The sequence below is a fragment of the Oncorhynchus mykiss genome, chromosome 28 (genome assembly GCF_057628025.1).
Source record: "Oncorhynchus mykiss isolate SJ-2025 chromosome 28, ASM5762802v1, whole genome shotgun sequence".
NCBI classification, from domain to species: Eukaryota; Metazoa; Chordata; class Actinopteri; order Salmoniformes; family Salmonidae; genus Oncorhynchus; species Oncorhynchus mykiss.
In genome coordinates this window covers 33,478,849-33,496,327 of record NC_143049.1, presented here as the reverse complement: position 1 = coordinate 33,496,327, position 17,479 = coordinate 33,478,849, and the positions used below count along the sequence as shown (strand labels likewise).

Below are 17,479 nucleotides of genomic sequence, written 5' to 3'. Positions count from 1 at the left end.
GGTGGTATGCTGCTAGCAAATGCTATGCCACTGCTTAAGTTAATTTATTTGGCACATCTTAGATAGTTATCTCCAGCTCAGGACTCCAGCTATGCATTTGGTTTGCTAACTTGCTAGCTATGTGGCTAATGCAAGATCAATCTTCTTGGTTCCGGCAGAGACAATCAATCCCCTCCTGGATCAAGATCCCTGCTGCCTAAATGTGTTTTGTGTGTACAGGAACAGTATGAAGGTATGCCAGTCTGGATATTGCCCAACACTAATGTAAGCCCAGCCGAGCCCACAAACGACCTGCAGCAACTCTCTCTCCTCAGCTTGACCGGTGATGTAACGTCCTCTTTTTACATGAGTGTGTGTAAACAGCTAATTGAGCGGCATCGGTTAAATGATTTGAATTACATTTCTTTTTCTGTGAGCTTAATCCGACATTGCACAGTTTTCTCTAGAGATAAATCTGATCGAGCTGAACTGTAGTTTCCAACAGGCCAATATTCTACATGTTTTCTGCACTAAACTGTGGTAATAAATGACAATTGACCATAATCCATTGCTCACCTACTTGTCCGGTCTGGGTGTTTTCTTATCCGCCTGCTGTTCTAGGTGAAAGTGGGGCAGACACGGAGGGGGAAAAAGAGACAGAAGAATGCTTGATGGAAAGGGATAGAGAGCAGTTGCTTTGCGGTATCTCTACCTGAAAATACGAGACAAGTTTATGAATAGTTGCTATTCAGCAGTCATAAAATAACAACTTATTTACTTTGAAGAACTACTAAAATATATTTTTTAGCAGCTCTATAGAGATGAGATGATGACTTGGAATGAAATAAAAGTCATCAAATAAAACTGAATATATATTCCATTAAAGTCATGTTAAATGATGAGCAGTAATGGACAGACGCTACCAACATGAGATTTGTAATCCTTGTTTTATTATGTTACAGCATTGAACCCGCCTAGTGCCTTTTGTGGAACACTTCAAAAAATCAAAAACTATTTAAAAAATAAATCAATTGAACCGAACAGACCTCAAAAAGCACTAATTGCTCAACACTATTAGTACTGCATGAGTTTATGTATGTTGGGTTTTGTATGAAGCGAGACAAAACGTGAAGGTGGAGCTCCAAAAGTGTTGTGTGACAAAGAGAGTTTGTGCCAGAGATTTCTAGGAAAAGAGCCTTGGCTCAATGTTCAGATATTCACACACACATGCTGTACGGCGGGGTGGGGGGGGGGATGCACACGTGTAGTTCAGTTTATGGACATGGGGCTTTGGGGGGGAGGCATTTCTCCGTCCTCATGGAACATGGTGTGCTTGTGGCCTCCAGGGCCCCATAGTCGGGACATGGGAGGGAATGGTATCCATTTGAGCTCGCCCCCTATCAACACAGTGGTTGGCGAAATAACTCCTTTCCTTCTCTGCAGAACTCAACACTTAAGCCATTTTACAGTTTTTGCCTCAGTTGCCTGTGCTGCATTATAAATATTTTTAAGAGTGTGGGGTTAGATGTACATGTATTGTTTTCAACAGGCACTTGAAACCCCCCCCCCTTAGCAAATTTTATTTGAATATTTGTGAATTACGTACTGTGTACTCATCTCAAACTTGTGACAGCTGACTTACTGAGACACCTTCAGGCACAGCCTCTGTCCTCCTATCTAGTTAACCATGCACACAGGGTGTTCTTCTGATTTTAAGTCAATTTAACAATACGAGACGGGTTTCTCGTTTTCTCCTGTATTCTCTGATTCATCCCCTCTCCTTTTCTCTCCTGTTTTCTTTTGACTTTGGTTGACACAGGACCCCCTCCATGGTGTTCTACCGGGCCTTCCAGTCTGGCAGCAGGCTGCAGGACTCTAAGGCCCACAGTGATAGGTACTGTACTGGACTGGATGGGACAGGCCTTCCTGTGTGTGTTTATGGTGCAGTGCATAGCAGCTCAGTAACAGTGAGCTTACCTTTGTGGATGTGCATGGATGGAAACCGCATGGCAGTAGGAATGTTGGCCAGCCAAACCTCTCACACTCAGCCAATAGGCCTACATCAGTACATTTACGTTTTAGTCATTTAGCAGACACTCCTATCCAGAGCGACTTACAGGATCAATTAGAGCAAGTGCCTTGCTCAAGGGCAAATCAATAGATTTTTCACCTAGTCGGCCCAGGGATTTGAACCAGCGACCTTTTGAGTTACTGGCCCAACGCTCTGAAGTGTCAGGCAACCTGCCTCCTCAGTAACACTAAGGTCTACTAAAGTGCATCAACAAACAGTTGTTCCCTGAACCTCACCTCAACTGACTTAGTCATGGCCAAAGGTTTTGAGAATGACACAAATATACATTTTCACAAAGTCTGCTGCCTCAGTTTGTATGATGGCAATTTGCATATACTCCAGAATCTTATGAAGAGTGATCAGATGAATTGCAATTAATTGCAAAGTCCCTCTTTGCCATGCAAATGAACTGAACCTCAAAAAAACATTTCCACTGCATTTCAGCCCTGCCACAAAAGGACCAGCTGACATGGCTGGAGATCACTCTGTCATGCTGCTTGAGTTTGAATAACAGACTGGAAGCTTCAAAAGGAGGGTGGTGCTTGGAATCATTGTTTTTCCTCTGTCAACCATGGTTACCTGCAAAGAAACACGTGCCGTCATCATTGCTTTGCACAAAAGGGCTTCACAGGCAAGGATATTGCTGCCAGTAAGTTTGCACCTAAATCAACCATTTTATCGGATCATCAAGAACTTCAAGGAGAGCGGTTCAATTGTTGTGAAGAAGGCTTCAGGGCGCCCAAGAAAGTCCAGCAAGCGCCAGGACTGTCTCCTAAAGTTGATTCAGCTGTGGGATCAGGGCACCACCAGTAGAGTTGCTCAGGAATGACAGCAGACAGGTGTGAGTGCATCTGCACGCACAGTGAGGTGAAGACTTTTGGAGGATGGCCTGGTGTTAAGAAGGACAGCAAAGAAGCCACTTCTCTCCAGGAAAAACATCAGGGACTGACTGATATTCTGCCGAAGGTACAGGGATTGAACTGCTGAGGTCATTTTCTCTGATGAATCCCCTTTCCGATTGTTTGGGGCATCTGGAAAAAAGCCTGTCCGGAGAAGACAAGGTGAGCGCTACTATCAGTCCTGTGTCATGCCAACAGTAAAGCATCCTGAGACCATTCATGTGTGGGGTTGCTTCTCAGCCAAGGGAGTGGGCGCACTCACATTTTTGCCTAAGAACACAGCCATGAATAAAGAATGATACCAACACATCCTCCGAGAGCAACTCTCCCAACCATCCAGGAACAGTTTGGTGACGAACAATGCCTTTTCCAGCATGATGGAGCACCTTGCCATAAGGCAAAAGTGATAACAAAGTGGCTCGGGGAACAAAACATCAATATTTTGGGTCCATTGCCAGGAAACTCCCCAGACCTTAATCCCATTGAGAACTTGTGGTCAATCCTCAAGAGGTGGATGGACAAACAAAAATCCACAAATTCTGACAAACTCCAAGCATTGATTATGCAAGAATGGGCTGCCATCAGTCAGGATGTGGCCCAGAAGTTAATTGACGGCATGCCAGGGCGGATTGCAGAGGTCTTGAAAAAGAAGGGTCAACAGTGCAAATATTGACTCTTTGCATCAACTTCATGTAATTGTCAAAAGCCTTTGACACTTATGAAATGCTTGTAATTACACTTCAGTATTCCATAGTAACATCTGACAAATATTTAAAGACACTGAAGCAGAAAACTTGGAAATGAATGTGTCATTCTCTCAACTTTTGGCCACGACTGTACACTGGTCAGTATGACACTGGTCAGTATGACACTGGACCTAGTGGTGCTAGAAAGGAAGGTACTTTTCAGTCATAATATGAAGTCCTTTAGGGTAGCCTAGTGGTTAGAGCGTTGGACTAGTAACCGGAAGGTTGCAAGTTCAAACCCCTGAGCTGAACTGTCGTTCTGCCCCTGAACAGGCAGTTAACCCACTGTTCCTAGGCCGTCATTGAAAATAAGAATTTGTTCTTAACTGACTTGCCGAGTTAAATAAAAAACAACAAAAAAATCGGATTATTCCTATTGAACATGACACATCCGATACCTTTCCCTATCACACCTACGTACAGAACAGATGATTTGCCAGTATATTATGACCTCCCCCTACCCCTTTCAGACAGCTAAGACGGAGGGTGCATTCAGGGGGGCAGGAATTTCTTGAGGAGCGTCTATAAAAATGAAAAGGGAACCACGTGCCTTCAAAGTATTCACACCCCTTGACTTTTTACACATTTTGTTGTCTTACGAAGTATGATTTTAAAATGGATGAAATTATTATTATTTTTTGTCAATGAGTTACGTGTTAGGAAATTAAAACATTCGTAAAACAATTATGAAAAAGAACGCTCTTGATTAGATAAGTATTTAACCCCCTGAGTCACGTTAGAATCCCGTTTGGCAGCGATTACAGCTGTGAGTCTTTCTGGGTAAAAAATATCCATGCAACTTATTATGTGACTTTTTTAAGCAAATTATTACTCCTGAACTTATTTAGGCTTGCCATAACAGAGGTTGTATACTTGTTGACTCGAGACATTTCAGGTTTTCGTGGTTTTATTAATTTGTAAATATTTTGAAAAACATGAATCCCTCTGATATTATGGGGTCTTGTGTGTAGATCAGTGACAAAATATTTAATGGATTTTAAATTCAGGCGGAAACACAACAAAATGTGGAAAAAGTCAAAGGGTGTGAATAGTTTCTGAAGGCTCTGTACGTGAAACCATATCTGAGGAGAGAGCAGCACCAGATTGGAAATGAATGCACATCGTCAAAACGGCTGAGGAGAACTGCACACATACATATGCAGTCATTTCAAACACCCGACCTCCCACAATGCTGTGTGCCTGAGCCACACTAGTACTAAAGCATTGATTGGCTGACTTGAGTGCTTTTTAACTGGGACGCTGCAGTAACATGCACTGCATCCGCCTGGACGAGTACATGTGGATTTCAGTTGTGCTGTGATTGTTTGGAGACTTTACTGTTACTGCAATCACCTGGAATGTCTATCTCTAGTTGGTTTCCATCACCACCAGCAGCACCACAGGATGGCGAGGGAGGAGGGGATGCCCTCGGCCCAACTTTCTGGTTAACTTCCTGTTTCAAGAGGTGCTGTATGTAGGGTGCTCCGTAGGCACACACACACACCCATGAGTGTCGGGTTTCCATGGCAGAAGCGCAAACAGGCCAGGCTCAGATAATCTGTAGATCTCAATGGTTCCCTTGGTGTGCTGAGTCTGTATTTCATGTCAAAGTTCCCCCTCAGGAGGCTGTAAAGATTAGTCTGCACTAACTTTTTTGACTCTTCACATACGCTGCTGCTACTGTTTAATATCTGTCACTTTATTCCTAGTTATCTGTACTGTACATATCTAACTCAACTTACCACGTACCTCTGCACATCAACTCGGTACTGGTACTCCTAGCCAAGCTATCAATACTCTGTACCGGTACTCCTTGTGTATATAGCCAAGCTATCAATACTCTGTACTGGTACTCCTTGTATATAGCCAAGCTATCAATACTCTGTACTGGTACTCCTTGTGTATATAGCCAAGCTATCAATACTCTGTACTGGTACTCCTTGTATATAGCCAAGCTATCAATACTCTGTACTGGTACTCCTTGTATATAGCCAAGCTATCAATACTCTGTACTGGTACTCCTTGTATATAGCCAAGCTATCAATACTCTGTACCGGTACTCCTTGTATATAGCCAAGCTATCAATACTCGGTACTGGTACTCCTTGTATATAGCCAAGCTATCAATACTCTGTACCGGTACTCCTTGTATATAGCCAAGCTATCAATACTCTGTACTGGTACTCCTTGTATATAGCCAAGCTATCAATACTCTGTACTGGTACTCCTTGTATATAGCCAAGCTATCAATACTCTGTACTGGTACTCCTTGTATATAGCCAAGCTATCAATACTCTGTACCGGTACTCCTTGTATATAGCCAAGCTATCAATACTCTGTACTGGTACTCCTTGTATATAGCCAAGCTATCAATACTCTGTACTGGTACTCCTTGTATATAGCCAAGCTATCAATACTCTGTACTGGTACTCCTTGTATATAGCCAAGCTATCAATACTCTGTACTGGTACTCCTTGTATATAGCCAAGCTATCAATACTCGGTACTGGTACTCCTTGTTATCATTACTCATTGTCTATCTATTACTTTTATTACGTGTTTTACTTTTCTATTATTTATCTTTTCTTTCTTTGCATTGTTGGGAAGGGCCCATGAGTAAGCCTTTAGCTGTTATTTCACACCTGTTTTTACAAAGCATGTGACAAATATTATTTAAAAAAATATAAGTTATTCAACCTAATTTTGAAACTGATTGTGTGACCTGTCAACATGATTCCATAGAGATTTGTTCCGATGTCTCTCAACATCATGCTTCACCGTTTCCTCCTAATGTTTACTGTAAAGAGTACTATGGATGGATGCCCCATTGCCAATTATCCAGACTGGTCCCTGTGTATCTGTTCAGTTTTTTTCTAGTTATGAAAGGAGTATGCTTCCAGTCACACATGGTTTTGAAAAGCCTTTCATGCTAGTAGCAGGTATGTACTCTCAAAGGTGTCAAGTCAACCTGCAGGTCCTGAACATGTGGACTGGCCTTGCCTTTTGAGCTTCGCACTGGTTTTATCGTGAGCCAAGCTGAGCCAAAGGCCCCAACTGGGCTTCTCTCCCTCACTGAAGCTCCAAAGTTACTGATCCTAGTGACACTGAGGCAACAGTGGCCAGGGGCAAGGTATGACAACTATATTGTAGGTTCCCACTCAGTCTTCATCAATGTCAGAGCTCTTCATGACTGTCCACTCTTCGGTGGGTAATATGTCTTTAGATTCACCTTCTATTGAACCCTTGAGGTTTGAGCGGTCTCGGTCGTTCTGTTCGGAACACCAAACCCCAATTTGAGCTCCATTAAGCTCTGTCCGGTGCTTGAACAAGGTCAACTTTACAGAGTTGCGTAAGATGAGCGATAAGAACCCTTTTTTTCCCTCAGCGGCTTTTTGTTTGATCTCAGCCCAACCCTTTTGCCCCTGTGGGCTCTGACGAACAGAGGCGAATTGACACCTTTACCCTCGCAGAGCCGGAGAAGTAGCTTTATACCACCGACGGTACATGTTCGAAGTCAGTGTCTCGAACAAAGAAGGGAGGCCTACGTGGCTTAACTAGAAACTATTGGCTTAAACTGTCAGAACAGGTTTGGGCGAACTTGTAACATCACCTGGCCACATTTTGTTTTGCCTTACCACAAAAATATCACCACTTCTAAGCGTAATTTTGCTTCTTGGACAGTTTTTCTTCTTCTTTTTTTCTTTTCATTTATTTGTTTTCCTTTCAGACACTCAAAGCTGCCATGGGCTTTGGTAACTAGTTCTGTTATTTGTCTTGGCCTATGTAGCAGTGTGTAACCAACCCTTCATGATTCAACACCAGCTTAATTCAAAAACCAGCTGATTTTGTTAAATCATTGGATGGACGAGATGCTTTTGAAGAAAGCTGTGACTGTTCCACACCCAACCATAAACGGCTGTAAGCGTCACAGAAATATTGTTGTTAGTGTCACAATAGATACTCTATGCACCTTCTCGGATTACACCAGGGGTGTCAAACTCATTTTGCCGCTGGGGCCCAAATTCAAGACCTTCAGACCTTCGCTGAGTTTCGGGTGGTCTGCACTGCAAGAATTATGCCAATGGAAGGATTTTAGTTTTGTTTTTTCTATATAGATGCATAGGCCCACCAGAATGTCAAAAACGGTACAAGGTACCGCTAAGCTGACATGTATTAAAGTAGGTTCATTTGAGTGGGCACTGCCCAGACTGATCTATGGTCTGCTGGTTTGTGGCAGCTCTGATCGGTGCTGAATTCCACCACGGGCGCTGATCCAGCACTAGCTATCTTTGGCAATCCCTCAGTCCTTTACACTGAATAGCAGTATCTTCTATTCACTGTGTCTAATGGCCAGAACAGACTGTTCTCGTCGTGGTCACATTGACCTCTGTCAGTCGTATAGTAAGACTCTACCATCCCTCAACCACCAGTGGCTGGTTTTACCCAGGTTCATCTTGAGCAATCCTGGAAGAACCACATGACTGTTCTATTTTGTCCTGTAACCCAGGCCTGTGCTATGTCACGTTTGTTCCTTTCTGAGCAAATTAATAAACAAACTCCTTCAGTCTGTCCCAGCATCTAAATTCGTAATGCTGGTATTGCCCGTTTACGCCCAGTTAGGCAGTGTACATACTGTACACTCGCTAGCTAGAGAGCCCAATGTTTACATTAGTCATTTTGGCAGTCACTTTTATCCAGAGCGACTTTCGGGAGCAATTAGGGTTAAGTGCTTTGCTCAAGGCCACATCGACAGATTATTATTATTTTTTTTTTCACCTACTCAGCTCGGGGATTCGAACCAGCAAACTTTTGGTTACTGGCCAAAGCGCTCTTAACTGCTAAGCTGACATGTTTAATTCTGGTTGTTTTGATGTTGTGTAAGATTTTATTAAAGTGCCAAAGGACCAGTGACACCATGGTGACAACAGTGTTTGGTTTAGGCCTATGTCACATGATTAGGCTAGTCCATGTTTGCATTCATTCATTTGATTTAAGAATTTCAACTGATTTTAGTTGTTGGTCTCACTGGCATGGGACCAGTCTGGAGATATTTGGACTTGGGGCCCACAGCGAGGTCTGTGCTTTTACAGAGCAAGAGATCTGTCTGGTCAGACCTTTTTTTTTTAAACTTGTAGGAAACCTTTTTTTATAGAAGGCCTGTGTGTACACCTGGAACTAAACAATTAAACACACATTGAAGTTTGTGTTTTGCCTGCTTCAAGGTTTTTTTTGGGTCCTACGTAACGACTGACAGTGGGGCCCTGCCTGGCTTCGCATGCGTTTGCTTTAGCCTGCCTGGTGTACCAGGTGGGCAGGGACAAATACTTTCAATATGTTTCTATTAGTTCCATTTTAACAGGCAAGCACAGATGGAATGTTTACATTTTTTTTTCTAATAGTATGTGTGTGGGCATTTGTGTTTTTTAGAGGTTTTGGGGGGAGTGTGCCCACTGCATCCACGCATGTGACATGTTTTGTCTTATTCGGTCTTCATTACCCATCATCCTCTTGTCAAGAGCTCAAAGAGGAGATTTAGTGGTACAAATGATGTCACTGGATTGGCTGCAGAGCTAGAAGGGCATTCCTCTGTGGAGAAGCCTGCTGATGTTAATCTGCTTGTACTTCCGCTCTTCTTGGACAACTAAATTGGATGGTGAAAGAACAGAATGTCTTGTGTTGTGCTCCAGGGCCATCCAACACTCATTTTGAGGGAAGCTCTGTGTGTGTGTGCGCTCATTAGAGCCTGAGATGTCAAATCAGCAGCTGTCTTACCTGGTTCCTAGCCTTCTAAAGTGTGGATCACAACAATGTGATGACCGTTGTAGAATGGCACCGAATATCAACCTATGCAATCAGTCCTTGCTGATAAAGGCTACCACATATCTGGTGGTGAATACTGCATACACACACACACACACTGTGGGCAGTTGTAGGTACACCACCCGGTTCACGAAAATGCTTAAATCCTACAGTCACGTGGCCATGGTTTGTTATATAAACAGGCAGACGGGCATCGCGACATTCAGTTACTGTTTGATTGAAAGTTAGAGGGCAAAACAAGTGACTTTGAGCGTGGTATGATCATCAGTACCAGGCGGTTCCAGTATCTCAGAACCGGCCTCCTGGGGTTAACACGCACAACAGTGTCTAGGGTTTACAGAGAACGGTGAAACAAACAAAAAAAATCCAGTCAGCGGCAGTCCTGTGGGTGAAAACAGCTTGTTGGTGAGAGGTGGAAGGAGAACAGCAAGAATTGTGCAAGCTAACAGGCGGGCCACAGACAGGCAAATAACGGCTCAGTACAACAGTGGTGTGCAGAACGATATCTCAGAACGCACAACTCGTCGGTTCTTGTCACGGATGGACTATTGCAGCAGACGACCACACCAGGTGCCACTCCTATCAACTAGAAACAAGAAGTGGGTCTAGTGGAATCACCCACACTGGACAATTTGAGTGGAAAAACAAATCCCGGTTCCTGTTGTCATGCTGATGGCAGAGTCAGGATTTAGCGTAAACAGCATGAGTCCATGGCCCATCCTGCCTGGTGTCAACGGTACAGGCTGGTGGCAGTGGTGTAATGGTGTGGGGAATGTTTTCCTGGCACACGTTAGGTCCCTTGATACTAATTGAGCATTGATTCCATTCCCTGACGAATTCAGGCTGTTCTGGAGGCAAAGGGGGGTCCGACCCGGTACTAGATATGGGTGTACCTAGTAAACTGGCCACTGAGTGTATACTGCGCATTTAATCAAAAAAATATCTTGCATGTCTTTCAGATTATTTATTTGGCTAAGATAATAAAGGAGATTTTATGGTTAGTCTTTCAAAGGTGTAGCCTTCATGAGCATCATGTGAACAGCTTTTGGAAGTCATGCTGTTTGTCAAATGTTGGCTGTATGGTTCATATGATATGGTATCAATGTCTTATTTCATGAAACCACACATCCCTTTTTGGGGTGTGGGGAGGTGTGCCCCTTTACTAAACTTAATTTGAATCTGCATTCTTGTGCAGAGCCAGCCTAACCTACTCCAAAATGCATGCGAGCTATAGGCATTTGTTACGGGTACTCCAAAGCAAGGTGATTCATTGCGGATCCATTCCATTTTACCACTTTCCCTGTTTTGTGGAGTCATTCTCACTTGGATACATGCCGTTGACCTGAGTCATAAACCACCATTGCCATTTGATTTATGATTAGTTGCGTAGTAACACTCGTTTTTGATTTAAAAAAAACAACTTGTTTCTATTTGATTGACCTGATTTTTAAAATAACTGGATATATGTACCATTCTCTCCCTGCATGTGCATCAAGGTGAAGGTGGCTGCGGGAGCAGTGAAATGTATCCCCATCGCATGCTTGTCAACCCATTTCTTCTTGTGGTGTGCGTGCGGGTTCTTGTTACATTTATCCAGGTGTAGCCTAGTGATACTTACGCCCTCCAGTAGTGTCCTTTCGCTCAATCACGTTCTATGAAAGAATACTCTCTCAACCATGCTCTACACTATCCTACGAACTACCGTGCTGTCCCGGTTCTCATAGTTATTCCGGATCATTGGTCCAGTACAGGGAACGACGCGGGTAACGTTTGCTCACACTACTTTAGTTTCACCGTCGCCCGTTTTCGATAGTGGAGCGTTGGTTTTAAGTGTGCCGTTAATGCGGACTGGGTCTGTAGTTGTCGTTGATGTTTTTGATTTTTATATTTTCTAAATTAGGTTGGAAATGTGGTTTCAGTCGGATGTTTGGAATATGTTTTGTTCACACGTTCGATAAATGTAGACTACATTTCCAAAAAGGTCACGGTGCAGAATTCACACCTGTCGTTGAATGAATGCATGTTAGTTTAGTTTTTTTATGTCATTTCTTTTCATTCATATAGATTTGCCTCAGCCATTAGAGTACAACAATACACACACACACACACACACACACACACACACACACACAATTATCGAGGCACAATACTTATTTTCATTCTGGTTCTCATCACTGATGGACAGGTGTCACAAGATGTGTTGTGTGGTTTTGTCTAACTTTTACGTTGCACGTTCATCTCGTGATATATTTTGATCGCACAGTATAGGAATGTGAGTCGTGTCTCCATTTTTAAAGATTCACTATTAAGAAATCGCTCCGCCATTTCCAGGCTGCTAAAATTCAAATTGTTAGCCCAATTTCAGTTTGTCAAAACAAGTGTAGTGTAGAGAATTATTGTTTGAAGCTGGTGTACAAAACCAAAAGGAAAAGATGCAAAAATGTATGGGGCGGCAGGGTAGCCTAGTGGTTAGTGGTTAGAGCGTTGGACTAGTAACCGGAAGGTTGCGAGTTCAAACCCCCGAGCTGACAAGGTACAAATCTGTCGTTCTGCCCCTGAACAGGCAGTTAACCCACTGTTCCCAGGCCGTCATTGAAAATAAGAATTTGTTCTTAACTGACTTGCCTGGTTAAATAAAGGTGTAAAAAAAAAAAAAAAAAAAAAAAAAACTTAAAAATGGGAAGCATAGAAATAGTGCATATAGACCAGCTCTATCGCTTCTAAGATTTGCTTTCAATGAGAATATATAACTCACATTTCTATGTGAATTTTGTCCGGTCGTCCAAAAAGTTGCATTGCAGTGTTAATGCGGCCATATGGCTGGCCTTTCTCCTGTCGGCTGTGACCTACATTGAACTGTTGTCTAGGTCACTGCTAGTAGCTTAGCATGCTAGTAGTACTAGTAGTGTGGCATTCATATCTTAATAGGCTACCTTTTTAATATCATAATTGTCACCGATGCTTTACTGAATTTACTGCCTTTTAAGCACTTACGATGTATGATAGAGTTAGGATATTTGAGGAATAATATGGAAAAAAGTTAATGACTAATCAACCTGGTCTCAGAGCATTTCGTATTATTCTGTACTTTAAATGGGCGGCAGGGTAGCCTAGGGCGGCAGGGTGTTGGACTAGTAACCGAAAAGTTGCAAGTTCAAATCCCCGAGCTGACATGGTAGAAATCTGTCGTTCTGACCCTGAACAAGGCAGTTAACCCACTGTTCCTAGGCCGTCGTTGAAAATAAGAATTTGTTCTTAACTGACTTACCTAGTTAAATAAAGGTCAAATAAAAGATCTGAGACACTACATTTAATATTATGTGTTGCGTTTCATATGGTATGTATTAATTTGTGGATATCCATCACCCATTTCGTATGATATGTTACAAATTTACAATTCGTATTGTGTGTTACGAAGTCTAGCTAGCCGGCTAACGTTAGCTAGGGGTTTGGATTAAGTTTCGGAATTAGGTTAAAGGGTTAGTTAACATGCTAAGTAGTTGAATGTAGCTAAAACGTAAAAGTTTTTAAAATGCTGAAGTTGTCCGTGATGCGTCAACTCACAATCTTTGCGTTGCTAGACATTCGCGTTATACATCGTCCCTACTTTAAGTTTTTGCTTTAAGTAACCATCTGTCTTTATGTAACGTATCATACTAATTTCAGTGTCCCGGATTTACATTTACTATGTTACGTTTAGTCAGAGACCAGGCTGGGCTACTAGGCTACTTTTCACTTTACTTTCATGATAAACTGGCCCATGGTATCTCTCAGGTTTCTAGTGTCAGAAATGTTCAAAGTTAAAGAAACCTTTTTTAAAGTGTAATAAAAGTAATCAATAATTTGTTCAATAACCCTATGATTGTCTAATATTCTCCTCTATTCCTTTTACAGTGCCTCTGGAGCCAGTGTTGTTGCCATTGATAATAAAATCGAACAGGCGATGGTAAGTGTTTTTTATTTAATCATTTAATTTTATGGTATCATTTGCTTTCATTCTTGTTTTAAACAGTCTCTTGTTGAAATCTCATTGTTGAAATGGAACTACTGTATTGTAAGGAACAAATCTCAACTCATGTCATGTTTTAGGTTCCTGGTTTAGGTCCCTCCTTGGTACTTAACTGAAACTAAAGTAATTAAAATAATTTGCCATCTAGAGACTCCAACTAGTTTCCCTGGTCTGAGCCAATTGCTGACATGGATGAATACAAGCATAAATTGTGGTCTGACTTATCGCTGACTTCATTGCCGCTCCGGGCCATTTTTGTTTGTGAAATCATCATGTGCCTACAGGGTTTGCTTTGTTCAGTTAATGTACATAGAGCAGAAAACAACTAGCCTGTATTCTCGCAATGGCTGTTAGCGCGCTAAATGCTAATAACTTGTTCTGCTCTTTCCTCCCACAGAGGATGTTAGCGAGCTAAATACTAATAGCATGTCCCCTGTTTTCTCTCCCTTCAGGACTTAGTGAAAAGCCATCTGATGTATGCAGTGCGTGAGGAGGTGGAGGTGCTGAAGGAGCAGATCAAGGAGCTGTTTGAGAGGAACTCTATGCTGGAACAGGAGAACGCCGTGCTGAAATCCCTGGCCAACAGCGACCAATTGTCTGAGCTCTCCGTCCGGCCGGCCGCCACAAACTCCTCCTGCAGCACGCCTCCCCAGCAAGGGGTGGGCCAAGGCCAGCCTCAGCTCCAGGCCCAGCCTCAAATGCAGCCTCAGCTCCAGGCCCAGCCTCAAATGCAGCCTCAGCTCCAGGCCCAGCCTCAAACGCAGCCTCCGCTCCAGGCCCAGCAACTCCAACCCCAGCTTGACGCCAGCCAGCCTTTGCTGCAACCGCAGCCCAACGGCAACTCCGCTTGAAGTGCATTCCCCCCCAGCAGGAGAAAAAAAAGCAGAAAAGCACCCTCCAATTATTCTAAATTAGCATACGAAACAACAAAATAATTATATTGTCTTGTTCTCCACCAGCTTGGCCACCATAACCAAGAGCAGTGCTTCTGTGCCTGTTTGGCTTTCCCAGTGTTAATGCAATCATTGCGCGAGAGAGACGGGGGCTTTTCTTATGGGGCGCCAGCCTGGACTGGTTGAGTGCTGTGGACCAGATCCCCCCCCCCCCCCCCCCGGCTACAAAGGAGTTGTGCAGCTCACATGAGGATGAATCGGAGCGTCCCAGAGATGTTTTGTTGTTGTAAGAGATGTGTTTTTAGCCTTGCTGTTCCATGTTGTAAGTAAGAAGTGGGGGAGAGATCTATTTTCGGAGCCGCGCCACCATTTCTTCTTCGACATGAGTCCAATCCATGCATCAGTCTAAAGTTCTACGGTTAATGTTTATTTATTACGGGGCTGCTATTTTCATGAAAGGAACAATGTCACAAAAAAACGATAAAAAAAAAAAGGCCTTTTTTTTTGTCATCAGTGTTTAAAATAGTCTGTACACACAATTGGCAGTGTATTACATTAACCAGTTGAATATGTAGGCAATAATCAAGAAACTCTGACATACGTCTAACACTAAACAGGCAGTTTTACAATGGAATTGTTTATCCGCACCAGTCAAGATCCAGTTTGAATGTACATTTTGTATAGTGTAAAGTATTAAGAACATAGCAAAGTTTGTACAGGTGAACACCAAGTCTACGGACAGGAAATCTGAACGTGAATCTGCGGTAGACTATTTTTTTTTAACAAACTTCCAATCCAATTGCTAGTTTCTTTGTCTCCAAAATGGAACGTTTATTGTCATACTCGTCTTCTTGTACATGTGTTTTTGGGGTGGGGGGAAAAAAGCTGTGAAATCGTTCATACCTACTTTGTAACCAAAGATGCAAAGCTGTAATTCGATTTATTATTTTGTAATGTGCACTTCTGTATATTTTTTTTCTCACTTTCACAACAAAATGTTTTTGTTGCTGTTTAGCATGTTCTGCATGATCTGTAATTTTCAAACCACTTTCTTACCTCATATTTTTATTCAGCACTCTTATTGTAAGATAGTAGTCTGTGAACAATGTAAATGGGGGGAAAAAAGACATGGAGACAAAGAGCTAGGGTTTTGGTAGAGCGATACAAACAAGTGTTAAGTACACTAGCTACAGAAAATGAAGTGAGCCATGTTTTGTTCATTTAAATGGTGTTTGAATTTCATATGCCAATAGTTTTGTTACATTGCAAATTTAATGTATTTAAATAAATGCAATATTCAGATTCCATTTTTTTCTGTGAGATTACTACCCATTAGAAACTACAGGAGACTGAGACATAATTTGTTGTCACAATAGTATGTGTAATTAGTTTCGCTACATAAATACAAAACGTAGTATTGTATTAGTTAGCTTCTATCAAGCCTCACAACTTGACCATTGAGGAGTAATTTCCTTCCAACAAGACTGGCTTGTTAACCTGGTAGTTTTCATTTGATTAGTTCCATCAAACAGTCCCAGGCCGTTGTTACTGACAAACTATTGTGATAGTCGTGTTTGTCAGAGACTGCCATTAAACAGTGCCACTCTGAAAGTGGCCTGAGTGAGAGGCGGAACATGTACATTTTTTTTTATCTCACTTGATGTATAATCTGCACTGAAGATGGAGTTGAACAGTTCTGTCTAATGAATGGATTTCCTACTGCCACAGTCAATGTTTAAGCTTTTCTTGTGGGATTCAAGTTTAGCTCTTTTTTACTAAGGGTTTGTTTTATCCTCTTAAAGATGAAGGAATCCTCCTGAATAAAAGATGAGTATCCACCATTAATTTATTCTGAACAAAAATATGTATGCAACAATATTACTGTGTTAGTTCATATAAGGAAATCAGTCAATTTAATAAATCCTTTAGGCCCTAATTTATGGATTTCACACGACTGGGCAGGGGCATAAGCCCACACTTGGGAGCCAAGCCAATCTGAATTCGTTTGTGAGAAGAAAAAAAAGGGGCGTTATTAGACAGAAATACTCCTTGGTTTCATCAGCTGTCAGGGTGGCTGGTCTCAGACGATCCTGCAGGTGAAGAAGCCGGACGTGAAGGTCCTGGGCTGACGTGGTTACGTGGTCTGCCATTTTGAGGCCGGTTGGACATACTGACAAATTCTCCAAAAGACATTGGAGGCAGTTTATGGGGGAGAAATTAACATTCAATTATCTGGCCAACAGCTCTAGTGGACATTCAGCATTTCATTTGCACACTCCCTCAACTTGAGACATGTTGTGTGACACAACTGCACATTTTGGTGGGCTTTTGTCCCCAGTACAAGGTGCACCTATGTAGTGATCATGCTGTTGAATCAGCTTCTTGATATGCCATACCTGTCAAGTGGATGAATTATCTTGGCAAAGGAGAAATGGTCACTAACAAGGATTTAAACAAATTTGTGCAGTTTTTGTATAGAACATTTCTGGGATTTTTTATTTTAGCTCATGAAACCAACACTTTGCATGTGGGCGAGGAGTATAGTTGATCCAAACTTTCTGACCTCAACAATGGCAGTAGAGCACCCAAGCTAACTGTCTAAAGTTAGTTTGCTTGCCAGCTAATTCCAGACATAAATGAGAGAACACCTCACTGACCATTTTACTTGCCCTAGCAGAGCTGGTTAAGCTGTTTTCATGTTATCCAGAGCATTGGTGACTGTTGCTGGCAACAATGAGTTTTTTTTGCCGATGTTAACTGACAACCGCTATATTCAACGGGTGTTGAGCGTTTGTAAATTCTTAAATTATTCTGTGCTCTGAAAAAGGAGTAGATAGCCAGAGTGAATTTACGAACGCACCCAATAGGTGACTCTTCAATGTTGGTAATCAGCAGAAAACAAATCAGCTGGAATATATTGTCCAATTTCCACGTTGAGGTAAAAAAATAGCAATACTTTTATTTAGCTACCCTAAAACAAAAAAGGTTCATCAAAAACAATGCACATATAAACACTTAATACATTTCAATAAAACTAGCAGAGCAAATCAGTCTAGGCTACCAT

General features: G+C 42.2%; 1 protein-coding gene across 2 annotated transcripts in view; it reads left to right on the top strand.

Annotated features, from left to right (window-relative positions):
• Positions 1–15,720, top strand: part of LOC110509006 (TSC22 domain family protein 2) — a 31,058-nt gene extending 15,338 nt beyond the window's left edge. The window contains exons 2-4 of one of the 2 annotated variants that reach the window (XM_036966769.2): positions 1,799–1,873; positions 13,408–13,459; positions 13,975–15,720. In XM_036966769.2, the coding sequence (XP_036822664.2) occupies positions 1,799–1,873; positions 13,408–13,459; positions 13,975–14,373 (526 nt within the window). In that variant the 3' untranslated portion in view covers positions 14,374–15,720. The remainder of the gene's footprint in view (positions 1–1,798; positions 1,874–13,407; positions 13,460–13,974) is intronic. The other variant, XM_036966770.2, reaches the window with a different exon arrangement.
• The last annotated feature ends 1,759 nt before the right edge of the window (positions 15,721–17,479 follow it).